General features: G+C 41.4%; 1 protein-coding gene across 2 annotated transcripts in view; it reads left to right on the plus strand.

The window, feature by feature from the left end:
* The window catches only part of adgrg6 (adhesion G protein-coupled receptor G6), a 101,561-nt gene extending 74,678 nt beyond the window's left edge, over window positions 1-26,883 (plus strand). The window contains exons 16-29 of one of the 2 annotated variants that reach the window (XM_085432697.1): window positions 228-393; window positions 483-623; window positions 696-809; window positions 1,183-1,228; window positions 1,695-1,804; window positions 2,023-2,150; window positions 3,121-3,389; window positions 4,033-4,117; window positions 4,672-4,822; window positions 5,082-5,214; window positions 5,412-5,513; window positions 7,042-7,194; window positions 7,965-8,006; window positions 21,617-21,679. In XM_085432697.1, coding sequence (XP_085288823.1) covers window positions 228-393; window positions 483-623; window positions 696-809; window positions 1,183-1,228; window positions 1,695-1,804; window positions 2,023-2,150; window positions 3,121-3,389; window positions 4,033-4,117; window positions 4,672-4,822; window positions 5,082-5,214; window positions 5,412-5,513; window positions 7,042-7,194; window positions 7,965-7,984 — 1,618 coding nt within the window. In that variant the 3' untranslated portion in view covers window positions 7,985-8,006; window positions 21,617-21,679. Of the gene's footprint in view, window positions 1-227; window positions 394-482; window positions 624-695; window positions 810-1,182; window positions 1,229-1,694; window positions 1,805-2,022; window positions 2,151-3,120; window positions 3,390-4,032; window positions 4,118-4,671; window positions 4,823-5,081; window positions 5,215-5,411; window positions 5,514-7,041; window positions 7,195-7,964; window positions 8,007-21,616 lie in introns of both variants that reach the window. The other variant, XM_085432696.1, reaches the window with a different exon arrangement.
* Window positions 26,884-27,893: the final 1,010 nt, after the last annotated feature.

Here is a 27,893-nt window from a genome sequence, read left to right on the forward strand (position 1 = left end):
CAAAGTTTGCTGGCAGGACGGAAAGTTCAGTATTAAACTGAAACTTAAACGAGACTCACATGTTTGAGTCTGTTTCACATGAATCACCTTCAAACATGATCATTTTCAGCTGCGTTTCAGTCAGCCGTGTTAAACGCCACCTCTGTGTTTCTCACCAATATCTGTCTGGTTTTGCTTCCCTTTGAAATCATCGTAGAAATACTTTGCTTCTCTCTCCTCCTCCGCAGAGCTCTGAAGACCGTGGACGAGCTGGTGCAGAAGATCCAGTTTGATGGTCCGTCCATCCAGATCAATTCCAAGAATCTGGCTGTGGGAATTCTGGCCCTCAACACGACGATGTTCAACGAAACAACCCTCAGCGCCTTCATGTCTCCAAATAAGTCAGACCCACAGGTAACGGCTGGGAAAGTCAAAACTTTCTCCTGTAGAAGGTGGATTTGTGTTTTTTGATTTAGCTTTGACTGTTTCCTGTCCCCTCTCAGATTGATTTTAAGTCTAAGCGGCCGAATCCTTTAGCTCAGGTCACACTTCCCGCCTCTCTGCTGTCCAGAGTCTCTCATGCCGAAGCCGACACACCGTCCAGGATCAGCTTCATGTTCTTCAACAGCCCCAGTTTTTTCCAGGTCAGAGGTCACGGTGTGACGTTCACACAAAGGCTGATGTTTTAGGGTGTCTTAACATGACGTGTTTTTCAGAAAAAGGCAGAAAATGAATTGATCAGCTACGTGGTGGCGAGCAGCGTGGTGAACGTCCCCATCCACAACCTGAGAGACCCAGTGAGGATCGAGATCGCTCATCGCTCTGACCCGGTGAGCGTTCACGTTTTTTCCTTTCTTCTCTGTTCCATTTTTGGACTTTATACACATTATTTATATATTTGCGTCACTCTTTTCACTTCCTTTCTTTGACCTGTGCTTCATTGTGTTGTCTGTTTCATATAAATGACCTTTATGTTTCTCATGTTCCCCTTTTTCTGAGGTTAATTAATACATTTATTAACATTAATAATCCATATTATTGAAACTGTCAGTAAGAATGTAGTTCCTGGAGATGTGCTGAAGGATTTGAAATGACAGTGTCAGAAGATCTTGCAGAAATGAGCCAGGTGTGATGGTCACGAGTGGCTCTGATTGTCTGCTTACTTGAACTTGCTGCTGAGTCATTGCTCTTCTGTCCTCTCAGGCTCGTGGGACTCTGGACTGCGTTTTCTGGAACTTCACCAAGAACGGTAAGTCTGTCCGTCGCCTCATCACTCACCTCAAGTTCATCACCGGTCCTCAGATCTGCAGAGAAGGGAGTCGGCAGCTGTTACAGCTCGTCACACCTCCGTCCTGCTGCACTTTTACTTTGACGTTCTGGTCTGGTTGCTCTTTCAGCAGAAAATTCTGGTAAATTTAGCAGCTTTTCAGGCCGTATTACCAACAGATTCAAGTGCTGCAGTAATTACTGAAGAGGACGTTTGTGCGCAGTCTTATCTCAATACAGATATTTGGCTTCGGAGCAGCCGCCCTCAAACTTTGCAGAAATATTTCGAGCTCCTGAATCCCGAGCAGTGCTTTATTTATTATAAAAAAAACACATTTATTATATTATATTTTATTATTAGAAAGAAATCAATCTTTTCATCTGTTTAATTACACATTTTCATTTTGTGTTGAGGTGACTTTGCTGTAATGCCTCTGTGTCACCACTAGATGGAACTGGAGATTGGAGCAAAGAAGGCTGCAAAAAAAACTCCACCGAATCCACCGCCAACAAAACCGTCTGCCTGTGCGACCACCTCACACACTTCGGTGTCCTCCTGGTAAGACCGCCGTGTTCCTGTGAGTGTGTGTGTCCAAGCTGTCCTCACACACCTGTCACACTGACGTCCTGGCACGGGCGCCGCATACATGTCACGTTGTGTGGATCCTTTCATGTTTTTGTTGTGGTCATGATGGTCTCCATAGTTGCCCTCTGGCCTTCTTTGTTGTTCATGTGCGTTTCCTTCATTCATGTAGTCGTTGCCGTCTCTCTCTTAAGGACATCTCTCAGACTTCGCCCTCCATCGATGAAAAGAACAACAATATCCTGACCTTCATCAGCTACATTGGCTGCGGGATCTCCGCCATCTTCTCTGCTGCCACGCTGCTCACGTACATCGCCTTCGAGTGAGTCCACCGTTCGGCTGCAGTATGAACCCTCCAGCTTCCAGTGCCTGGCTATCGTCTCTCCTCATCCGTGTTTTCCATCAATGATGTCATTGTTTTTTGGTGACAAAAGCGAGTCAGTCTGTTAAAGCAGAACTACACAAAGTGTTGGAAGACAGTCTAGATTTCCATCATCTGTAGTTTCCTTGAGTTGTTCCTCCCAGAGTGTGAAACACCGCTGCTCTGTCGGAGCTGATGGTGTCTCACAGATGTGCACGACATGTCCTTTGGCTCCAGTGCTGTGACCTCTGGGTTTGCAGTAAAAGCAGCATGGATCGCTCTCTTTCAGCTCTTAAAAAGCTGCATTAAGCTTGTAAAAGCACTTTGCAGAGACAGAAGGACTAAAACAGTGTGATATAAATGCCACTCCTTTGTTTCTCTTGGCTTCGCATTTAAATCCCAGAGCCAAGCATCACTGTTCAAAGTGCAGGCTGTTTATACAGAATCTGTTTAAACCCAAACCGTCATCTTTCCCAGGTTTACATGAGTGCAAACGACACTAATCAGCAGAGCCTGTTGTCCCAGGTGTGAACACCTGTACTCCGAAAAGGAGGCATGGGATGGTGTGGAGGACAGAGGGTTGCGTGCATCACTGTTATCACTTTTATCAGTGATGTCAGTGATGCATGAATAAAGACATTTAGTGTGTTTTTAGCTCTGTGTTGGGTAAATGGAGCGCACATGGGTCACGCTCACGGTGCTCTGAAGGCTTTCAGCTCGAATGTTGTGAATCACCAATAAATTTCAAAGTCACAGAAAAATTTGGAGCAGGAAACCAGAGAGAAACTTGAGAAACTCTCAGCTACTGCATGCGGCTTTGACTTGAATGAGAATATTCGGAAAAAACTGCAGCAAATATATTTCTCGACAATATCAGAATGTAACCACGCAGAAATTTGTGATTTGTGCTTTCCTCCTCTTGTCCTTACAGGAAACTGCGACGTGACTACCCGTCAAAGATCCTGATGAACCTCAGCACATCCCTGCTGTTTCTCAACATGGTGTTCCTGCTGGACAGCTGGCTGAGCACCATGAAAAACGATGGGCTGTGTAAGGCTGTGGCCATTTTTCTCCACTACTTTCTGCTGACCTCCTTCACCTGGATGGGGCTAGAATCGGTCCATATGTACATCGCTCTGGTCAAAGTCTTTAACACCTACATCCGCCGGTACATCCTGAAGTTCTGCATCGTGGGGTGGGGTGAGTCGCCCACTGATGATCCACACAGACCCACAAAGACAACAAAAGATCATGAATAAAGTAAAAGTGTCCAACATGGTTTAGCATTTCTCTGCATCAAGAATAATTTATGATTAATAATTACTGAAGCTCCTACTGTTGTGCACAAGTCAAGTCTTCGTTTGGAGGTGGATTTGGTCGGGAACTCTGTGAAGCTGCGGGTGTCTCAGGGCAAAAACACACAGCACAGCTTCAGCTTCATATCATTCCTGTTGAATATGATTAATAATCTCTTACAGACAGGTCTAAGTGCATGTAAACCTTTTACTATCCTGAGCAGATGTGCACCAGCGTACCAAACATTCCTCCGAGAAAATATCTTCTGAGATTTATATCATCCTCCTGAGACTGGAGATGCAATTTTAATTTCTATGAGCTGTTTGGGATTAAATGGCGCTGATATGCACAAAAAAATTAACTAAAAAAAGGAGGCCGTTACCTCGTTAGATAATTGTTGAATACTTTTCTGTCTTGATATGAGGACGTGGGTTTAATTTACAAGATAAAACAGTTTGATGCCATTTCAGTCTGTGATTGTGATGCAAGTATAAGAGACCCGGGAGACTGACGTTAACGTGCGGACGGCGTGCTTTGTGTGTTCCAGGTCTTCCTGCTGTGCTGGTTGTGATTGTCGCTGCGGTGGAAAAAGACGCATACAAAGCAGTAGAATACAAAGGAGGGTCAAAGTTGTAAGTGTGCCCAGAATCTCAATAACAGGTCTACAAACCACGTCACTAAATATGGACGTGATGATTTCTTGTCAGAAAAATCAGGATTTGATTAAGTCACTGAATAACTCATTTATCAGAGTGTTGCTTAATCAGTCAGTTAGCTAACAAAAGAAAAGCCTTGTTACATGCAGGCGTCATCGTTAGCACAACTGCTCCACGGTGCCAAGTTTATGATGAAAGGACAACAAGTTGTTCAGGATTCGAGTTAAAAACTGCTGTGTGCATGGCGCTGACGTGCTTGAGCTCCTGCAGCTGATTCTGTCTGTTATCCTGCAAAACTCGCAAAAACGATCAAACTGAACAGCTGCACAAAATCTCACCTTAAGCAACCCTCAGTCCTCAGGGTTTGCTATAACGGGATGACCAGTGCACTTTCACTTCGTTTTAGTTTACTGCATCTCAAATTGATTAAGGCTGGATTTAGTTTCATTATAATAAAGTGGCTGATGTGTGAAAAAACCTTAAATCCCTCTTTAATAGTTTGAACGGGCATGTGTGTGTTTCCTTGTCAGCTGCTGGATTACCAATGAAGCCGTCTTCTACACCACCTGCGTCGGTTACTTCTGCCTGGTGTTTCTGCTCAACATGGCCATGTTTGTCGTGGTGATGCTGCAGATCTGCGGACGCAACGGCAAACGCAGCAACCACACGCTGCGGAAAGAGGTCTGTACTCATGCCCAGTGATCTGGACTAAGACTGTTTCATGATTTAAAAAAACTTTCTGTCGGTTGTAATAACTCTCTGAATTAAAAGTTAACCCTGACATTCCTGCAATATAATAACAACCATATCATAACAGGTGTCAGCAGCCTTAAGGCTCTGTCAGTTTCTCATGTCTGCTTCTGGAAAAGGAAGTAAACTAAGGAGACAAGGAAAGGAGGGAACGTTTAACGCTTTAAAATTCTCTCCTGCTATGATCCAGGTTCTCCGAAACCTACGGAGCGCCATCAGCCTCACCTTCCTGCTGGGAATGACCTGGGGGTTTGCTTTCTTTGCCTGGGGACCGGTCAAGCTGACGTTCATGTACCTCTTCTCCATCTTCAACTCACTGCAAGGTGAAGTGACCGCATAGCGTGATAGTGTGAACATGTTTAATCCGTGTGCTGAGTTGTGTTATGTGTAAAGATAAAAGGTTATAGAGCAGGTTTGTGCAGAGGCGATAACTGTAAAGTGACCCAAGCAGTTATTTTTACCTGTCAGCAGGTCTGCTGTGGTAGAATAACTCATTCTGTTTCTATCTGTCTGTTTTCAGGCCTCTTCATATTTATTTTCCACTGCGCCCTGAAAGAAAATGTGCAGAAGCAGTGGAAGAGATACCTCTGCTGTGGCCGATTCAAGCTGTCAGACAACTCAGGTATCCCATCTGTCTGTCTGCCTTTTTCAGGTCAAGGCCAGTTCACGTCTCCCCTCTCAGGTCTGTCTGCCGGACCCCAGAGCGGTTCCCACGGCAGCATAAAAAAAGAAATAAAAGGACGTTTTATTAAAAATATAAAAGCTAAGTCGCCACGGCTTCATAGGTAATAAAAAAGATAAACCCAGGAACTCCTCCAGGTGCGCTCAGTCTCAGGATGTGCTGTCCGGGTGCCATTTCATTTAAGAGAAATCACTGAGTTTCACTTGATGCCAAAAAATTACTGTGCAAAAGTCTCCAACCACAGATAAAGTTTTGCTTGGAAAATAGAAAATAGATGCATAAATACACAGAAATACAACCTGGAGAGCTGGATGTTTGCCTGTTTCGGACATCAGAGGCAGATACTATTCATCTTCTTTTAAAACAGGTTCTTTCCTCAGATGTCTGTCATGTGTAGACATGACACTGATTCATGACTTTAAGCAGGCGAAAGATCCAGTATTTACTGACTGTTATCAGTCGTGTCCTGAAAAGTCCTCTTTACGTGATTGAACTCACAAATCCAAAGAGCTCCACTTTAGTGCCAGCAGTGCTTTTATGAAAGGAGAGAGAGGATGGATGCTCCAGCCCTTGCTTCGCTTTAACATGTGAAGGTTTTCAGTGAGTGAACACATCTTTCACGTGGACATGTGTGAGATCCGTTTATTCACTTATACAGAAACATCTCTGAATGTTTCAGCCAAAACATGTTTGGAAAGAAACAACTCAAAACGAAGCTTTATTTAATTTATTTTTCATTTGATAAAAATCCAGATTATGATGACTTTTTAAACTTGTTGGAATGAGTTCATGATACATGTTTGTGTTAAAGCCAAAATCTCTCAGTTCAGGTTCCCTAAAAACATCCTGAGAAGCTGTGAAAGTAAAAGTTAGACCTGCTTTTTTATGTTCTGCTGGCAACTCTTCAGTCTGATGGGACAGGATTTTCCTTTTCTCTGTTTTGGCAACAGTTGGATGGGTTATCAAAACCACAGATTATGTTTCTCCCTCATTGGAGAATTATTTAACTGGAAAAGGAAGGAATCATTTGTAATGGTTTCATCCACCTGTCCACATTCTTTCCAGGCCAGCTGAATTTAAACAGGTGTTGTTGGGAATTGTTCTAAACAGCTGGAAACGGAATGTTTAAAGGTTAAATATGCATAATGACAAGATGTGTGTTATTCAAACATCCTGAACATTTTTAATCTCAGCAAATTAAACTTCAGTTGCAAAAATCCTGAAAATGGAAATAGTGCAGATATAGTTCATGTTGACTGTGAATTGTTTAGTCAAAATCTAAAGTTGTACATGTTCCTCTAGAAGAAAAATGTGGAGAATTATTAGAGAGGTCCAGTAATTGTGTCTGACACTGAACTTCAGTAAAAGTGAGGAACATTAACATTGAAGAAAAAACCCTACAACACATTGTGTCCCACTGATATCGTCTCTAAAAATCTGGAGATAATTGATTGTTTCTCGCGTGCAGACTGGAGTAAGACAGCTACCAACAACACCAAGAAGGTGAGCTCAGACAACCTGGGCAAGTCTCTGTCCTCCAGCTCCTTTGGCTCCACCACCGCCAACTGGACCTCCAAAGCTAAAGCGACGCTCAACCCGTTCAAACGACATAGTAACACAGGTGAGACCCGCTCAGAAAGGCCCTCGCAGCACAAACGCTCTCATACAGTAATTACTTAGAGGAGACTGTGAGACCGAGAGGACATGGAAGCAAAGAGAGGAGAAACATCCAGCGTGAGTTAGTCTGAAAAGAAAACCACCACCCTGTTTAGACAGCTTGTCTGAAGTCCATTGCTCTTTGTGAAAACACCGCTGCACATACTATGCCTCAGAGCTTTACTGCTTTAATAACACTTGTATATGTTAGCATGTAGCCTATGGCAGGCATGAGTGCGTGGACCAAATGTTCCCCTTATGCTGCGCAGCACTACTATGTAGTAAACAAGTTTGCATGCAGACTCCAGTGTTTTCTGTCCTGAATATGAAGATGAAAGGAACTTGAATCACCCCCTACTGTGGAAGTTAGTGTAGCTTATCACAACCCCGAAGCAAAAAGGCCTGTTTGATTCCATCATAGTTATATATTATAACGTCCTGCTCAGTAACAATCTCTGTTATTAATCCACCTTTCTCCTTGAATAAATTAGAACATCCTTAAATCACTTTCACTATTTAATGAACGGGATGATCCATAATAGTTGTTCAGTGACTCGGTTTGAAGGAAAGACTTTAAGTGCCAGTTAAACCCATCTGCATGCAAACTTGACTCCACTTGAAGATCAGTTCCTTTTTTCCGTGATTGTTGCAGGTTTGTCACTGTTACCATGAAAGCCTGTGTAATATCTCCTGGTACGTGATGTTGATGTGTGTGCCTCTGTGTTTGCTGTGTAGACAGCTATTCCAGCCAGTAACAAGAATGGAGGACCAGTGGAGGTAAAGCCTAAGCCGATTAGAGGGTTGTGCTCCTGCTTCCAGCATCATGTGATCTGATCTGGGTTTCCCAAAATGCTTCTGCTCTAAAATTAATCTGGAAATCCAAATTCTAGATGATGTTTAATTTGGTGTCTTTAATCCAAAAGAGGAAAACGTTCAAAGGTTTCACTAGCAGACATTTTGGGAAAGCAGCCACTGTGATTGTGCTGTGATTGTTTGGTTGCCATGATGTCATACACGTCCCTTGTTCCCCACCCCTGAGATACTCTGTTATAAGTGAGAGCTCAAACTCAATCCACTCATTCATATTTTGGCCTCAGGGTGCCTCGGGGTGCAGAAACAAGCGCGCCGTGTCGGGCTGCTTCCGAGCCGACATCTGCAATGTGTTTAATGATTTTGGATTTGTGCGAATTTGTAATAAGAGCACAGTAACACCAGGCTAACTCTGTGGTTCACATTAGAGTGAGTAACTGATGTGATTTCTTGTGTTTGCTCATTAAATTAACACCAAATGTTGAGGATGTCAAACACTCTGTTTGAGTCCCAACATTACACAATGCGACTGACTCCCAAAGAGACTGAACCTCTCTCTCTCTCTCTCTCTCTCTCTTACTGATTGTGATCACATTAAACATCTGCTCTCAAAATCAGAGAGGTGCAACACTTCCTACAGTTTAGTTTAATTACTTTAGGCACAATTGTATAATATCCCCAAACCATTTGTGGAAGGCTCTGACACTCATCCATGGAGTAGAATAAACACGTTCCAGCAGGCAGAACTCGAATGTGTTTTCTAAGGATATTAAAGCTATTACTTCTTTATATATTTAAGCTGTGACAGAGACTGTGAACAACCACAGTTGAGTATAACCCACAGATTAGCACAAATTAACACAAAATTAACCCAAAGAACAAGCTCGATATTTGAAATTGCAGTAATATAATTACAAGAGGAGTCACAGAAACTACAGTCACCAGTTTTTTTTACTCTTAAAAGTGGAAAATCTAATGTTTGTTTTTTAACTAATTATCCTAGATGGTTAACATGGGCTTCGGTGCAGTGAATGATGTATTGATTCCAGGTTAACTCCAGGTTAGTTTGAGTAGATGGACGGGGTCTGGTTATACTGGTTATACTGGTTGTGTCTAAAAAAAAAAATCGGTGTGTGCAAGATGGTGCAATATGGAAACACTTGGCCGTCTTTGTTAAATCCAAGAGAAGCGTAACGTTTTGGCTGCCCGACTCTGATGACTTAACTCATGTGAGCGTACAATAACGTTAAACAGCGAGGTTCATCAAGTTCATCAAGTTATTTCTAATGTTATTGTTTGACTGTGGTTTACAGTTCTAGGCTAACCCCTGTCAGCTTGCCACATATCTGCTATAATAGCTATATTGGCCATTTGGAGTAACTTTATATTGCGTTTGCTACTGGCATTGCATTTAAGATTATTTGAGGCTAAAGGTGACATGAATAAACTTTTTATGTTGGCCACTTCAGATAGATCCATAAGCCTTGATGTTATTGATGTCGTCAAAAACTCAGTTCATTCCACGACACGCGAGCCACGCCTGTTTCTGAATTTCCAGAATGAAAATAACTGCAAGTCCATCGCAGATACTAAGATTAAGTAAGGATTAAGTAAAGGACTCTAACCTATGAGAGTGGGGGAGGAGGAGCTTTGGACAGTGAGGGGAAAGAGAGGAGATTTGCAGGAGGAAGCTTTCAGTTTCCAATTTCTTGGTTCACCTTTTTCTAATGTTACACAATTGCAGCTTTAAATGCTAACGTGCATGCTCAACAGGTTTGATTTTATGCTCCCTCTGTGCCACCCCTCCCTCTGCCAGTCAGAAGATTAGGAAACTTTTCAGTTGGACATGTCCTTTCACTTTTCACTCTCACATGATCTGCGACAGCCAAAAGGAATGACTAATGTAATTCCAGCTGTAGTTTAACTCTGTGTACATGATGTGTTTAGTGTTATGGACTGAATCCATCTTTAAGTAATTTACTGTGTTTCCATGTGAAACAAAAAGACCCAAAGCAATCTTAAAACCACAGGAGAAGTAATTTGTCTGTAACAAATTTCACAACATGTTGTTTTGTTCCCACTAACATTAAAAAAAATCTGGTTCGTTTTGACCGCTTTATAGATGTCACTGTTCTCTGGGCTGATTTGGCAGTCCTGAAATCTGGACTTCCCCTTCTCTCGAGCACAGCGTACTCCCTGTGCGGCCATTGTGTCAGTCAGAGTCAGCCTGAATGGCAAGGGTAAAGTTGAACAGGTAAAGTGTCTCAGCCGCTGCATTATATCTCCAGGTGAGCTGAGAGAACAGGTGAGGAGAGATCTTTAGTCTCTTTGGGAGTTTGGAGGTTTTCGCCAAAGCTGTGATGTCAGAGTTTCTCCTTCAAACTGGCCACATTCACTCTGAGCTCAATTAGTACTCTTACTTTCATTCCCAGCGTTCCCAGCCTCCTCTCCACAGACAGCTGGGACTGTGTGGAACTGAAGAACACGCAGAGCCTTAATGGAAAGAATGAAAAGAAGTTTTTCCCTTTAATGCCAGCAACATGTTTTAAAAAGCTGAGGCTCTGAGACTTTTTCTTACTAAAACGAGCAGGAGAACAACGTTGTCTGCATGGAGTTCACTGCTGACTCGTGCGGTGAACTCAGAACCGTCCGTGCTGAATCTGTGTGCAGAACAGAGCTGATGATTTAAACCCCAGTAGTCAGGAGCTGAAGAGTGAATGGAGCCACTTTAAAGGTTACTGTTGTTCAGGGAAAAGTGCTTTCTGGAACATCTTTCAGACAGTCAACAAATATCTTTCATGGAAGACGCTTTGGGGAATCCACTCATGAATGATGCTGAATGATGCTGAATGTTGCCTTAGCTGTTGCCTCATGGTTCCTGTTCAGGTTGTGTGCTTTACTTTGGGGACCTGACACGTACTTTGGGGATCATGCTGCTCCATTTGTGTCAGCGTAGTGATCTGTCTTGGTGTGTTTGACCCACAGGAACTGATGCACATGGAAGCTCCAAACAGGATATTTCTCTCACTCTGTGATGGTCACACACACACGTGTGGTTGAAATCTCATATACACATTCCCTTACACACTTCACCACATTATTGCATAAATGCTTTGCAAGCTACAGACCTATGAGTCAAACGCCAAGTCCAACCTTCCATCCAGCACGCTGCCAATCCTTTTATTTATGACCTTCATCGATATGTCTCATTGCGTCCCTGCACGATTAGATCATCCCTTAAACCGCTTGGAAAATATTGGAAAATACTGTCATCGTGCACAGTAGTCTACACTGGTGAAAAATTTGGACCCTGTTCTGGATTCAAACCAAGCCCAGGACAAATAAATCAATTATTTCAAAATAGAATAATAAGCAAAACTGAACATGTGGGACTAAAGCAGACCCAAAACGAGCATGGTGTTCCACCAAGATAATCGGTTCATGACTCCCACACCCATCTTATCTTGATGCTTGACTATATAATCACAGCTGACAGTGTAATGAGATGTAGTGGCCCCATCACACTCCATCATGCTGTGCTGCAGTCAGTATTTTATTATCTTCCAGTAAGAGAAAAAACGGTTATTAGACATTTGTCACGACAGAGGATGAAATCATTTGGAGTGGCAGTGTTTCAAAGTTTAAAGCCATCAAACCTGCGGGTGTGTGGACCCCCTGATATATATTTCACTGTCTCTCCTTTACAGTACTGGAAAAACACAGTGAACCATGTCCTTGAACAGCTCGGCTGAGCACCAGCTAACGGGAGTTTCATTACTATGACCATAATTATTATGCTAGCCCATAATTATTCATACCCCTGGCATATTTTGACCTAAAGTTATTTTTATTCAACCAGCAAGGGGTTTTTTGACCAGAAATGACAAAGGTGTTTCCCAAAAGATAATAAGACGATGTACAAGAGGAATCATTGTGGAAAAAAAATTTGAGCAAAAGGTTTCATGTCCAGAATTATTCATACCCTTCTCAGTAATCAATACATAAGCCTTTATTGGCTAGCAATCAAACGCTAATTGCAGACCAGCTTTTTTGCACGTCTACACAGGCATTTTTGCCCACTCGTCTTTAGCAGTGAGCTCCAAATCCTTCAGGCTGGAGGGTCTTCTTGCCATCACCCTGATCTTTAGCTCCCTCCACAGATTCTCAGCTGGATTCAAGTCAGGATTCTGGCTCTGTTGAGAATCTTCATGTATTGCTTTTTTTTTCATGGTGCCATTTACTTTGATTAGGTTCCCTGGTCCACTGGCTGAAAAACATCCCCAAAGCATTAGGTTCCCACCACCATGTTTGAAATTGGGGATGGTGTTCTTTGGGTTAAAGGCTTCTCGTTTTTTTACGCCAAATGAAGGAAACATCATTGTGACAAAACAATTCCATTTTTGTTTCATCTGACCATAACACAGAAGACTAGAAGTCTTCTTCTTTGTCCAGATGAGCATTTCCAAAGGCCAAGCAAGCTTTTGTGTGCCTTTTCTGGAGAAGTGGCGTCCTCCTTGGTCTGCATCCGTGGAACCCAGCAGTGTGCAGTATCCGTTGGACTGTCTGCCTTGAGACATTGCCACCAGCAGAGCCCAGATTTACCAGGATGGCCTTGGTGATGATCCTTGGATTCTTTTTCACCTCTCTCACTATCCTCCTGGCCAACACAGGTGTCACTTTTGGCTTCTGACCACGTCCTTTGAGATTTTCCACAGTGCAAAACATGTTGTGTTTTTTAATAATACTTCGCACTGTAGCCACTGGAACTTGAAAACATTTAGATATGGTCTTGTAGCCCTTTCCTGACTTGTGAGCAGCTACAATGTGTAGCTGCAGGTCCTCACTGAGCTCCTCTGTCTTAGCCATGACTGTCCACAAACCAACTGCAGAGAGCTGCTGTTTTTTACCTGTTGAGTTGATTAAAACAGCTGTTCCCAATTAATTAGGGTAATTAGGATGCTTTAGACCAGCTTCGACTATTCGGAATGGTATAGAACTTTTGATTTTCCCAGAGACTATGACAGTTTGTGAAGGGTATGAATAATTCTGGACATGGCACTTTTTGCTGAAATGTAAATAAAAGCTGAGAAATTTTTTTTTTCACACAATGATGCCTCTTGTACATCGTCTTATTATCTTTTGGGAGACTCCTGTGTCATTTCCTGTCAAAAAACACTTGCTGTTTGCATAAAAGTACCTTTAAGTTAAAATTTGCCAGGGGTATGAATAATTATGGGCTTGACTGTATATATTCACTACAATTCTCTTCTTGTGACTCACTTGATGAAATTAAAACCAACCAACAGCAAGATGTCAGTCCCAAATCTACAAACAAACCCTCAAAGCCTGTGAGGAACCAATACCATCCCAACAAAAGCTTGTGTTTTCTCTAAAAACACAAGCTTTTGTTGGGATGGTAAGCATGCACTAGCTAGCATAACTCCAGGAGTTATGCTAGCTAGTGCATGCTTACTTTAGCCAAAAGTAATGAGCATCTATGCTGAAGGAAGATGTCTTTTGTCATGCAGTGAGAGTGCTGGCAGTGGGATTTAGAGAATCATTGAAGTGACTTTGGTCCTCATTGATGACTGCTGCAGTGAGTGGCATGTTACTGATAAGCTGCATAAAGTGTAAAGGATGCAAATGGGAACATGTTCAGTGTGTTCCACAGCTGTGCCATCGCTGTGCTCGTCCAGACGTTTGCATCCAAATGGGGACAAAACACTGTAATATGTTTAAGTCTCAGACATCTTTATAATGCTGGCTTTGACTCTTTTATATGCACAAAGTTTAGTTTTAAGAAGGAAAGAAAAACCACTCTGTGTCAGATATCCTTGTCTTTTGAGGGTCCAAATGACCTTTTTTGCTTTTCTGTTCCCATTTTTAAAAACCTTTATAAAAGTATTTATCTGCAGACATCTGAACAGCTCTCGGTTGATTTTGGGTTCCCCTCAGATTGGTGTTTGAGACTAATTTTACTGGAATGTTGATTAAGGGTTTTTGTTTTAGCTCTTTTGTCAGATTTAATGTGGGTTGATGTGTAACCTTATGTCACCCTGTATCTGAAATCTATTGTCAAGTTGGAACTAAGATTAGAGCTCAGACACGTCATCTTTTGCCTGCTGCACTAAAGCCCAGTATTTACTTTGAAGGCTGCTTTTCCTTTTTCCAGGTAGGCAGCCTGGTATCTTGCGAAGGCCAAATTGAAACCCCACGTCCTTCCTCATAGCCTCACTGATATCGCTGTGTAGCTCAGCCAGACCTAACATATGGAACTACTGAATGATACATACATCCTCCATTAACCGAGGTGCTTGTGAAGCATCTGTTACTGTTTCCAGTCAGATTTGACTGATAGGAAACCTCCACTGTGTCCTGCCTGCACCATGTGAGTCCACAAAGTTGGGATACGGTGAGACGTGGTGCAGAGATTAAAACTCAGATGAGCACGTCAGGCGAATCATGGACAGCTTTGGATGCAACACTTGGTTCGCCTCCAAGCAAAACAGAAAATACTTTCCAACCACCGTCTTTTTCATTTTATTGGCAGTGTTGTGTACAGAAATTGTCAGAATGTCTCAGCCAGGTCCAAGCCACTGAAGAACTGCAGATCTCGCATAGTTCGAGGACTTTTCACTGATTGTCTATTTTTAAAATGTTTATGTGTGTATCAGCTTCTTTGACCCGTCGCCCTTCCCGAGGTTCTCTCCAGGGGTACCTTTTCAGGTGAAACTGGATTACACCTTTGTTATCAAGCACAAACATGCTGACAGAGTAAGGGGATACAGTTTGAGTCGGTTCTGTTACGGCCGAGAGGGCCCGGCTGTGGGTGTGGACTCGAATGCAGACACAGAGGGAGGCAAACGGGCGTGAACACAGTGCTTTATTTACAAGTGTCTAGTGAAATTACACAACAGGAGACTATGAATGCTATGAATTATGAAATGCTATGAACTGTGAACTGTGAGGCCAAACTGTGAACATGAAACTGAGTGCTATGGCTAGGTGCTGGATTTCACGGATGGAAAAAGGGGCAGCGGCTTGGATGGAGGTACGCAGTCACTATAATGAGAAGAGACAAGTAGTCAGTGGCAGTCCAGTGAATCACAGCTGCAGGATTAGGCTATGGAGGTTAGGGCTTACGCGTTGCAGGTTTAAAGTGTCATGCGAGGAAGGGGTGTCCAGGGGGTTCCGGGTGAGGAGTGTCCAGAGAGGATCCAGAATATGCGTGGAGTGAGGGACTTGGCAGGGAGGCAGGCAGGTGTAGTCCGATGGTGGAGAGGAAGAAACCAGATGACAGAACCAGCGTCCAGGCGGAGATGAGAGTAGTTCGGGAAACGTGACTGCCAGGTGGGTCCTATGACAAAGAAAAACACGGTGAGGGAAAAGCAGTAGTTGAGGGTTCTCACAAGGGGTTCGCAGCCTAGCACTGACATGGGTTAGCAGAAGATCTGGCAGAGGTCTGTTGTGAATGCTGGTCTTATATGCAGGTGACTTGATTGGAACCAGGTGTGGAAGCTGATTGGAGTCTCTGCCTGAAGGTAGAACCCAGCGGAGTGGAAAAACCCCGTGCTCACCCGGACCATGACAGTTTCTTAGTCAACAATCACTTCTTTAACAGTATTTGCAGTAAAGAACAAAAAGTTCTAAAGTGAGGAAGGAAAATGGAGGCCAACAAAAAGATAATGGAGTGCAGATGAAAACATAAAATGTGTTGGACACCACAATAAAATAAATATTTTAGTCAAAAGCTTATCCAAAAATAATTTTTACTCTTTGATTTAAAGAAGTTGCTGATTGTGCCAGTTTCAGATTGTCAGACAGGGCGGTGATATTGACTGGTTTTGTGTCAGCGTTTGGCCAAACTAATAGTGCAAGAAAACACACAAATCCTGGCCGGACACCACAAAACTGTCCACATGGTCATGCCCAGCTTGCTCATTTTTACTTTGTACTGTCTCGTGTGTTGCCTGAGCCACATCGTGAGGTCTAATCAGCAAAGACAGTATGGGATGTCTGAGTCCTACTGACACTCGAATACACATGAAGTCATTTGCCATTTGCCTTCAGATCAGAGCTTTGTTGCTGCTTGTTGTCATCTCTCTAGATGAGGCCTGATTTGCTGCACAGTGTTGGCTGTGCATGTCATTCCAGTATCTCGCTCTGTCTTTTACTTCTAAGCACCAATAGAGCTCAGGACAGAGTCTAAGTAGAAGGAGAATCATTGCCAAGTGATCTGGTTGTTGTCTGGTTAATTTCTTCAAGCTTTGTCCAAAAAGTGAAACCCTGAAATATTCTGTCTTGTTAGGAGCCATTTTTATTTGCAAGTGTGTCATTTGGACACCAGGGTTGATGGATGAGGTAAAAACACAGTTAAGGAAATCAGGCAGATGATGAACAGAATTCAAAGAAGAAAGAGATTCAGTGACTGATCTTCTCAGTAAAGTTAATCTGGAGTCTCATAGTATAGTCCTCACAGCAAGAGGTCAGACACCTTCTGTCTTTAGTCGGAGTCCCAGGCCAACCATCACACGTGCTCAAGAATATTAGTCAAAGAAAATTAATTAAAACTGTTCAACTCTCCTGGTTTGAGTCAAAGCTTGCATACATACATTCTCCCTGTGGATTATTTAAAAGTCTTTAAAGACAAAAAGCTGCGTCCACAGTGCTACATGATGAGCTGCATTAGCTTTTTTATTTGTTTGCGTTGCCACTTGGAGGCAGCAGAAGCAGGGGGTGAACTGTGCTACAACAGCCACACACAGGACTTTTGCCTTTACACGTGACCTGGAGCGACATTTAAACTTAACAGCCTGCTGCGACCTCGTGCTGCGGGAAAGATCGGACGATAAAATCTGTGTGGGTTCGACTGCATAAGTGTAAACTTTAACATGTGATACTATCAGATCATCTGTGTTTCACATAACATTCATCAGCGCAGCTTTATTGTGTGGAATGCTTTAGGCCTGCGCAAACAGACTTGTTTGTCTAATTGCTTTACTCTAACATAAAAGCATGTACTGAAGAAAATGCATTTTTATTTGTACCTTAGAGGAGGGTGGTAAGCATTCTCATTCAGATCGTGGCCTGCGGTGGAAATGGACAGCGTGTTATTAAGTCATCTGCGCTGAAGGAGGAATTCTCTCTTTGTGTTTCCTACGAGGTTGCTTCACAGTTCCTCAGCGTCTTCACAGTGTCAATCTATCCTTGTATCATTTCCAGATGTTTGAGGTCGGAGCATCTCTCCATCACAGAGCAGGCAGATCATGACCAGGGACCGACCTGCTATTCCCAAACGCCTTTTCTATGACACCAGCTCAGCTCTAACACCCCTCACAGTTTCTGTCTCTGTCTCAAAGTGTACTCTGGTGTACAATTGAGGGATTTAAAAAAAATAAAACAGTATTCCCCGTAAAAATGTTGTCCATGTGTCAGAGGAGATGCAGAAAGAAAACAAAACATCTCAGTGTGACATCATGGGGCATTTTAAAAGTCAAAATGAATGAATAGGACCAGCTGCAACATGACCGCGTGAGGCCAGCGGCATAATCAGCGCTGTCATAATGCACAGTGAAAGGAAGTCGTGACTGCAGTCCACGCCAGCAGGAAATCATTGCTTGACCTTGAAGCTTTTTGTGTTGCAAAGGGACAACAGTTGGAAGAGATGTTGGGAATAATCGCTGAATGTGTAGTAAGACAACACAATCAATCAATCCATGCTTTGTTTAATCAGGCAGCGATAGAGAAGGAGCTTCTTTGTTTGAACAGCGTGATTTAGATGCAATCTCAAATATTCCCTGCTTTACAATATCAGACCAGGAGGTCAGCGCACAGACATATGCATGTGTTTGATTTGGCTCAAAGAGCATACATTTAAGTCGATTGCTTTGGCCCATTGTCCACAAGAATGTTCCATAAAATGTGAAACTGTGAAGACTGCTGGTATATCTATACCATAAATCCAGAATTCAGGATGACATTTTTAACAAGTAGACAAAATTATTGTCTCAAACTGCCACACCTGTAAAGAGCCCCAGAGCATCGTTAACTTCTAAGAAGTCTTCCTGGACTGAATGAGGAACAAAAGGAAACCCCTGAAGGTTTGATGAAGACACTTTTTGTAACTGAATGAACATTTTCCAGACATTCTCACATTAAGAGCATTGACACTAGTGTTTGGACTTCTATTCTTCTCGGTCTAATTTTGATGTATAACTTGCTCCCCGGTTAGCCCTAATTCTAACCTAAAACAAACATGCAGTTCACAAAATCCCATCAACATTTGGGACTTGTGAACTTTCTGGAGCTTGCATTGTTGCTGGTAGCTGTATGTTAGGTTATAAGAGGGTTGGTTCTTAAATTCAGGGTCACGGACAAAGCATATTAACACTTTCATATTTCATTTTTCCTCTTGTGCCCATTTTCTTTGATCGTTCATCATGTTCGGAGTCAGTAGATTATCTGGTAGCAGACTTAGAAGTACATTCCAGTCGTTGTTGTCCCCAGCATTGTTTCCTCCAATTTTCCCCCTGGAGGATCTTGAGACAGTCTCAGGTCAGACAAGATTTGAAATCCCTCCAGTGAGGGTCAACCCCAACGACTCTTCTCAGCTTGTTATGTTTGGGAAACCTTTGATTCAGTTTTATTTATATTGCTCTAGTTTCAAAGTGCTTTATATTATGGAAGTAAAGACCCTACAATGTTAGCAAAAGAACCATAACAATCAGACGATCTCCTGTGAGCAAGGACATAGTGGTGGGGAGGAATAACCCCCATTAAACTGGAAAAGGCCTCTGGCAGAACCAGAATTGGGCAACCATCTGCTGCGACTGATCTGGAGCCTGAAGAGAAAGATAAGGGAGAAAACCGGAGCACAGAGAGGCCACAAATTATATCCAAGCACATATCCAAATTATGCAGCTTTGATGACCTTGTATAAGCAACCACTTGGGAATAGTGGTAAGGAAGAACTCCCTTTTAACAGGAATAAAACCTCTAGCAGAGCCAAGTTATCCGCCACGATTGGTGGCAGGTGAGGAAGACAGAGACACCCTGTGGAAGATGAATAAGATGAATAATAACTAATAATTAAACAACATATGTTGTGTAAACACATAAAGCAGTGAGTGAAAAAAGGTGAAGACGACGTGTGTAATGTACAGCACATCTTTTTATATGAGTCCCATCACCTATGATTTAAACACATCTTCAGCTAAAACCATGATAACAGCGGTTAGGTCAAAATTATATACCGCATACTGTCACCGTTCCCTTTCTACACATTTTGAGTTACGATCTCAGCATCGAGTGCAACATGAAATTTCGACCCCATGTGATACGACCCAGAGTATCCCGGTTATATTTTCTGCTGGCTCATAAAATCCTTGAAAAAGCAGGTTTTTGAGCAAATAAGAAAAGAAAGATGGAGAAAAACAAAACAGAAAACCAGACAAAAACCAGACGACATTTGGCAAGACAGGTAAATAATCTGCTCTAAGTCGAGTTCATCATAGCACCGTGAGATGATCAGAACTTATTGACTGTGTTTTCCCATCCAGACTTGTGATAAACTCTGCTGAGAGAAGCACAGAAAAGATTGTTAATCTTGAGAATTTCACTCATGGTTAAATAAAGCAGCAAAGATCTCAGGTTATGTAGTGGTTGGCACTACCTATGTGTTCTACGAGGGAGCTGTACTCTGGCATTTCTTTCAGTTCCTGTTGAATAAACAGAGTTGGTCCTGGCTTAAGTCTGGCCAGTGTTCATATCACCATCTTTGTACCGTAGACCTATTATGCCTCACTCTTGCAGTCCTCCTTGTCACTCTGTGTAGGACAACCTTCAGCTGTTCTGAGCAGTGTTTAAATTAGACCATGAACAACTTTCATGTAACTGTCACGTCTGAGCAAGAACATGTTTGACTTAACATATTTTATGTCATTTTATGAGTTCCAAAACAGTCTAAAGACAAATAAGAGATATTGTTTTCACAAATATCATGCTGAATGTAGATACTTTTGGCTCAGGGCAATCATGAGTGTGGTACATGGATCGTTTTCACAGGTAGGGTCAGATATTATTGCACATGACTGTAGAAAAATATGTTGTGTTTCTCCTGGACATTTTGACCTCACTCCCACTGCTGTGTTTTATTTTCTTGGTAAGTTGATTTAAAATATGCTGTACTTATGTAAATCCTTAATTTTTTCTTGGACTAAGGAATTCTGCTTGTATATTTTAAGGTTTTAACAACTGCCAAGTTTCTACATTTCTTCAAGCTTTCCAAGTTTTTGCAGATCGCATTTTGATATTGCATCGTATGAGTGCTGCAAGAAGTACAGTATTAAATGTCTGTGGGCTGAGTACTTGGTACTGCAAAAGGCTGAAGGCAGAAGATGAAATGAAAAGTGGTACAATGTAAACGTAACTACAAAATCAAAGTTAGCACCAGGTCTTTGTGCAGCCCAGAGAGATCTAAGTGGACTCTCTGCATGTGCTCACCGTGTTGCCCTGGATGATGTGGTGCGGGCTGAAACAGCGGACACAGTAAAGTCTTGAAGGTCTTGAATAACTTTTGGTATTTATGTATTTTAGCACAATGTTTTAAACTCTCATGTCAGCAGTGATTTGCTGTTGCACTTGGGCGTTTCCTGATTTTTCAACCTATTCAACAAATTTTATAGCATTCTACGGCACTGTTGGCTCCTGTCAGCATGACTACGCACCAGCTCCATTTTCTAGCTCCATCTTAATTTCCTCAACCCTTGGCCAAGGTGTGGCCACTTCTTTCATAATCTCATTCTTTTGGCTACTATAAAGTTCACTAGGCCCTTGAATAACAAAGTCTGCATAAGAAGAGAGCAGTGGTTTTTAAAAGTCAAAATACTGCCAACCAGGAGAGTGCAGCATGCTGGAGGGTTCAGTTTTTGCACTCTGCTTGTCTGTGGTTTCAGTTTGTTTTCATTTGCTCTTTGCTATGATTTAGGCTTAAAAGTACTTGGTGAGGTGTACGTCAGGTTCTGGGTTTAGGCAATGCCAAATAACAACACTATCTCTGTGCTGATTATGGTGATCGCAGTGAGACTGATTGTACTCTTTATAATTTCATTCCCCAGAAAGTAGTCTGTCCACATCTATTTGAATTTAATTAACAGATTATCATTCTTGGTCTTTGTCTTCTCTTCCTTTTCTTTCTACCTTGTGTTCAGAGCATTCTTCGTCCTCTGCCTTTAGTCTATATAGTTTTTATATTTTACAGGGTTCACCATGATACCAGTGCAGTCCGAATGGTTGGTTTTACCATATGTTTAGAAACAAGTGATGAGCAATCACATGAGTCAAATGATCCACCCGATCATAATACATACCTTATTAATGTATCCTGTTTGCAAAGCTTTTAACTAGAAGTAATACTAATACATGAAGGCTAAATAACAAGTGCTAACATGTTTAATTTGATTGACATTTTCAGCGTGAATGACAGTATCAATGTAATCAGATTTCCTTCTAATAACTGGAACGAATCCATAATTAGGTCATAACACCCTGGTTTCCCTCTGTGTTTTTCATCCCTGTAGCTAAATACTACTCCAAACAAACCAATCCAAAGTGCATCTCCTCATCCTGTTCCTCCTCAGAAGTGGAGCCCAACTCCTCTTCCTCCTCGTCCTCCATCCTTCCTGTCAGCCAGATGATTGACAAGGTGAAAGGTTACTGTTCCACACACTCTGACAACTTCTGCAAGAACATCATCATGCCTGACACCTGCACCCACTGCACCAGGTTTTAGATTGCCCTCAGCACTTCTGCTGCCCCCCATTAGAATATGTTCTAGACCTGCTCACATTGTTCTAGAAACTTCTTAACATCCTGTTCACAGCTTCACTGAAAGGCTTCTGTTAAAGGTTCATACATGAAGCGCAGCACTGGAACATGAGTCATTATTCTGTACATGCCGCTGAACATTATTGAACCTTTTGTGTTCTGGAAGTACGTCTAACATTTCTGGATTTCAGCATTCAACTGTTCAGTCTGTTGGATATCTTCCTAATGTTCCCGAACTTTGTGAGAGCAAAATTTGATGTTTTGAAACGTATCCAAGTATTCTAAAGTTGTGTGACAGCCTCATTCCAAGAGAAAGGTTGTAGCAAGTACCGGCTGACTGAGAATTACAGAACATGATTATAAACTCAATGAAGCCTGAGTCAGTGCCCTGAGACTTTTGCACGTTCCAGAAATCTCCAACATTCGACAGTCCCTGTGTTTCGAAAACTCTCAGAGCCTCAACGGTTTGAGAAGCTTTGAATTGTAGAGCTCATCCAAGCAGTGCAGAGCTCTAAAAGCCTTAGTCAGAGAGTGTGTTTTTTAATTCTTCTGATATTCATTGAGATAGCCCCCTAACACTGTACAAGCCCAACACCCACACAAACTGTTTAGAAGCGTTCTGATTCTGTCTCAGCCTCAGAGATGTCCCTGAAAACTTTGTTAAATCGTGTGTCATCATGTGAATTGTTTGTTTTGCTGTAGGAGCACATAGTTTTTTGTACAATTAATTCAACAATCTGCAAAAATTATTGATATGTGTTCTCATTTATGTTAAATTTACAAGGAGCAGGCCGGTTTGTCAGACTGTACTCTAATTTGATTGGATATTTTTCCTCAGTACAGAGTATGCAATAACGTGATTAAATTCCTTTGTACAAAAGTCCCAAAAGGCTTTTCAAGAAATATGCTTTTTTTATGAAATATGCTTAAACGGCAGCCTGTGAACTCATCAGAATTAAGTCAGTCAACAAAATTATTCTGATTAAGAATGATAAGAGAAGCTACAGGGTGGTCAGTGACGCTGATGTGATTCTACTGTATCATATCAAATTACCAAAATTGGCCGACTTGGCTGCCAGAATGTAAGATGAAACTAGGAGCAAGGGGGAGTGATCAGAGGGGTGAGGAAAGACAAAAAAATGAAAAAAAAAAAAAAAGGATGTTATCAAAGAAAAAACTAGACTCTTAGGTTTGGCATCTTTTTAATACTGTGATGTTTATTAAAACTGTCCATTTGTGCACGTGTGTGTGGAGCCATACCCTCTGTAAATATAGATCTATGTATTCTATGTGCCTTATTTTTATTGTGAAAATCTGTCTGGATGGTTGATTTTATTCATGCCTTTGTAAGGTCCTCAAAGGGTCACTGCAACTGTACATACTTTATGCTTTATATACATGCTTTAAGTTGTGATGACCAAAGGGGCAGAAATAGGATGGACACACACAAAAAGAGAATTGAACAGAATATAATCTCCACCGGGAAAGGCCGATTGATCAAGGTGTTTTCAAATACTCATTTAACATATTTACATTTATTAAAAATATTATTATCATGAACAAAACTTGGTATGTCTATTGATGGAATGCTTGAGTTTATCAACACATATTTTGATTTTCAGACTCCATTTTTGAAAATGTTGTGCTCATATATAATTACTGTAATATTTCCCACATGTTTGGTGGTTTATTGGATAAAAGATGTTGAAGCTTTCTTGTGCATGTCAGCCAGAGTTTAGCAATCATAGTGGTAAATTCTTTACTGTTCACATTTGGAGGTTTGTTTTCTTACTCTTGTTCTAATATCTGCTCTTATTCAGAATTTTGTGATAGTTTTTTTTAAGGTAATACAACTGCTAGAATGACAATATTATAGCCTAAAGGACTTATGGATAAGTTTACCCAGATCCCAGCAAAAATGCTAAGTCTGCCGATGTTGTGGTTTAGACAATACAACTCAGCATCAGTGTGTCTTTTTATATCCGATATTCAAATTACTACAAGTATTTTGCAGACCTCCTTTTAGAAGGAACATATTTTTAAGAGAAACCTGATGACAGCCAAGTCTGTAGATTACCCAGCGGTCCTGGAAGTGCAAGAGGAATTCCATCCTAGTCCTTTCATGTGGTGGCAAATATCTAAAGCAGAGGAGATTTAAATATATCAGCATGAAAAACGAGAGGGAACAGGAGCAGTGACAGAGGATATTTTTGTTCTCGTAATTCAGCTGAACTGATCCATGAATTTAATCATCAGTATCATTTTTTCTTTTTAAGAGAATCAACCGAGTTAGCAAAATAATCTACACTTATTTCTCAAAATGTAAAAAAGTCAATATCAGTTTCATATTAATGTTGTTTCATCACCTTCTACACAGGTAAAGCAGCATTTTTACATATGGTTTAATTTGTAAAGCCATGAAAGTCAGCACTTCCTTCCCTTCCTTAGACTTTAAATCCTGATAAGAATTCCTTTGTATAATAAAGAGATATAAAAAGAAACTCCATGGCACACATGCAGCCACCATGCAGTGATCAAGTGTGATATTCATTGTTTGACTGTGTTTGTATCATGGACAACATCGTCAGTCTAGGTATGCCACACTGCATTGACATTTTTAACTGGCTGCAGTTTATACAATATTTTATTAAATTAAAAATGTTGAAAATGTAATTCCTCATTGCTGTTAGACCAAAACTGCGCTTTCAAATCCGCTGGATAAACTCACTTTTAATTACTACCAAATTAAAAATAACTAATTCCCATGTTTTAAGGCCCCTGAGACCTAAACCATCACAGGTGGTCATCCTAACCCTGTTCCTTTATTCCGATTTTCTGGAAGCAGTGTAAATAGCTTTTGATATCAGTTGGAATCATTATTGTCTGGGAAGACAATTTAAGAAGAACAGAAATAAAATATTCCGATTGGCGACTGGGTTGTGGCTGATGAGAGGGTTAACGACTTGCACATGAAATGTTATCCAATTTGCCACCAAACAATCAAACGTAATCTTTTTTCTTTATTTTATCAATCAAATTTAATAGAAACATACACTCTGCACATTAGACCACGTGTTAAATATATATATAAAGTAGTAACATTGTATCAGTATTTAAAGCTGTAAGAGGCTCAGTTAGTAGTTAATTTGTAATGAAATTTGAAAAGTTCACTGTTACATTTAGAAAAATATAACTTGTGTGTGAGTGACATCGTAGTAGTAGACCTTTCTTTGCCCGGCAGCACTTTAACTCCCATTTACACAATTAGCACTGGAGCATTCTTGGTGTTGCATTAATAAAAGACAATCAGTCAAACAGTTTTATGATGGTCTTTTGTCACCACCATAAAATTTCATGAATTCTGTCAAAGTGGGGAAAAAGCACCATTCTGTTCCAATAGAAGCCTTTTTTGAAAACAAAAACAAAAAACAAATATGTGTGCTATTCTGTTCCATTGCTTTGAGCATCTTTTGAGCAGTGTTTATTGTGTTGTATGCTATTTATTTTGTAAATGTTTTCCTGTGTCCGGTTAACCACAAATTAAACTTACTGGAAGGGAAAACCATAGAAGATGAACATGGGGACCTATCTGAGGTCTTTTTTGGTATTCAGACTCATTGGACCTCCACTCATCAGCTGTTGGCTAACTGGACTTCCACTGCCTACATGGAGCCAACAGCATTCAACACTGCAGAATGTATTGTAGTAGTCACACATTGTACCCCTTAACCCCTGTTTCTTTTTTCTTTTGCCCAGAGTGGCAGAAGAATGCACTCTTCAGCACTCAGAAACAATTCCCTTGAGACTGTGAAAGAAGAGCCGAGGCCTTTTTGGCAGCTCCGTGCGGGGGCATAGCTCAGTTATCCTGTCAGTCACTGGACTGGCTTCAGAAATGCCTTAAAATGTTCATATCAAGCACGACTGCCCAAAGAGGACAACACACACACACACGTCAGGTTTTCAAATCTGTGGGGACATCTAATTAACGTAATGCTTTCCTTAGCCCCTTACCCTAACCATAACCCAATTGTAACCCTGGCACTAAAACCACATTTTAAGTCTCAAAAATGCCTTCAAACTTGTGGGGTCCAGGATTTTGGTCCCCACAAGTATAGTAAACTTCCCATTTTTGGTCTCCACAAAGATGTGAATATATGCTCACACACACACGCACACACACACACACACTCACACACACACACACACACACACAAACGTGGATTACCAGGTGTGCACACAAACTGAATTTTCCTGACTGGAACAAGGCTGAATGTTTGTGTGGTAACAAAATGAAAAAGTACACACAGAGTGTAAGGAGACTGCTCAATCCAGACAGGCTGAAAACAAAAGTCATGTGACAAAATCAGATGAACCCAAACTCTGCCCAACGCCAAGAAAAGGCCAATAAAGAGCCTTAAAGTTAAACTCACTCGCACTGCTTGGCTGAAGAGGCCAGAATTCATTTTATGTTTCTAATCAAGCAGAAATTAATTATTTTAATGAACTGCCGATGCCCACCTTAACTTTTTGAAGCCGTTTGTAGACGAGTTCTTTAATCTGTCTGCTCTTGTGCAGAATTCTTGTTCCCTAACGGCTCTCTGGCAGCTCAGCATGCAGTAGCATTATAGTCACTGTTCAATCAGATATCCAAACTCAGTAAACGTTACGAGTCCCGTTTCGTTTCCTCTGGGCTGGCTCGTCCACTCACAGGTTAAGTCCTCCCACATCTCTATTTTCCTCTAACATGACGTGTGTACAGTTGCATTTAATGTAAATACTTCATGTCACCTGCACTATGTTTAGTTGACGGATATTGTATCACATGCAGATGTTTCACAGAGGATTGTAACTCATCTTGGCTTTTGCTGTGTTTTAGCGTTTGTACTATTTTTTCTATGATTCTGTGAACGCTTGTCCTCCCTTCACGGCTGCGTTATTGCCTGGTTTTTCTGTGAGGTTATTTTGTGAAAGCACGCTTTAGTTTCAGCATTAAAGGGAATAAAGGTTTGACATGATTACAGAGCCGGAGTCAAACTTTTGTGTTGCTTCTTTATTTATTTTTTTGTGACATATGACTTTGAGTGTGATCCATTTCAGTTAAGAACACAGAGGAAGTTCCCTGCTATAGTATAGTGAAAAGATTTCTATCAAGCCAAATCATGAATTGTTGTTTCTTTCATAATCAAATGATGGTGAAAATAAAGAAGGAAAGAGGCTCTGCTGCAACAGTGCAGATAAGAGCCAACAAGGTCTGATTTAAAAAGAGAAGGAAGCAAAAAAAAAAGAGGACAAACACTACCTGATCAGCCGATGGCATGGATTACCAAGTGATGGCATCCCGCAAGGATTAAAGGACATCAGTTTTACATTCACCCTTAAAAATCACTTTCAGTGCCATCATTTGTGCAGAAACAAGGTCTGAGGCAGAAGAAAGAAACTCAAGTAAGAAAACATCTGGAAGTCCCTCAGAGTTGCTGCTGTGCCCTAGAAACGAGCCAACCGAGGCAGTTCAGGCTTCTAATAAGGATGCCTCCTGGGTGCCCCCTGGAACCCACGGAAGATTTCTTAAGCCGCCTTGGAGTTGTTAACTCACCTCATTCGAGCACATCTTGAGATCTCCTGCAACGATCGGGAAGATGCTGCTGGGAAGCGCGTTTGAAGTAGCTCGCTTAGTACAGTGCCACCATGACCAGACTTGGATGAGAAAGTGGATGGACAGACAGGTGTTTATATTTCAGTACACGAGGCCCGTGGGTTTTCCCATCCACTTCTACTTCTACTCAGCCTTATACAAGTTTTATACAATTTTAAGGTGCAAAAATTGAACATATATAATGAATGCTGTCCATATTTTTTGAAAAATGGTCCATCAACCTGCTTTCAGGTCTTTTTTTATTGTTCAGCAGGAATAACTAAAAGACTATGAAAAGATAAGAGGCTGAAATTTTCTCTGACCTTTCATGCCATCAAACTGAATCAGGATTTGTAATTTGGCAAAGATACACCAGAAAATGTCCAAGTATTGGCTGG

The sequence above is a fragment of the Copadichromis virginalis genome, linkage group LG15 (genome assembly GCF_057382275.1).
Source record: "Copadichromis virginalis isolate Kocher_CV1m ecotype Utaka linkage group LG15, C_Virginalis_male_GT1.1, whole genome shotgun sequence".
Taxonomy (NCBI): Eukaryota; Metazoa; Chordata; class Actinopteri; order Cichliformes; family Cichlidae; genus Copadichromis; species Copadichromis virginalis.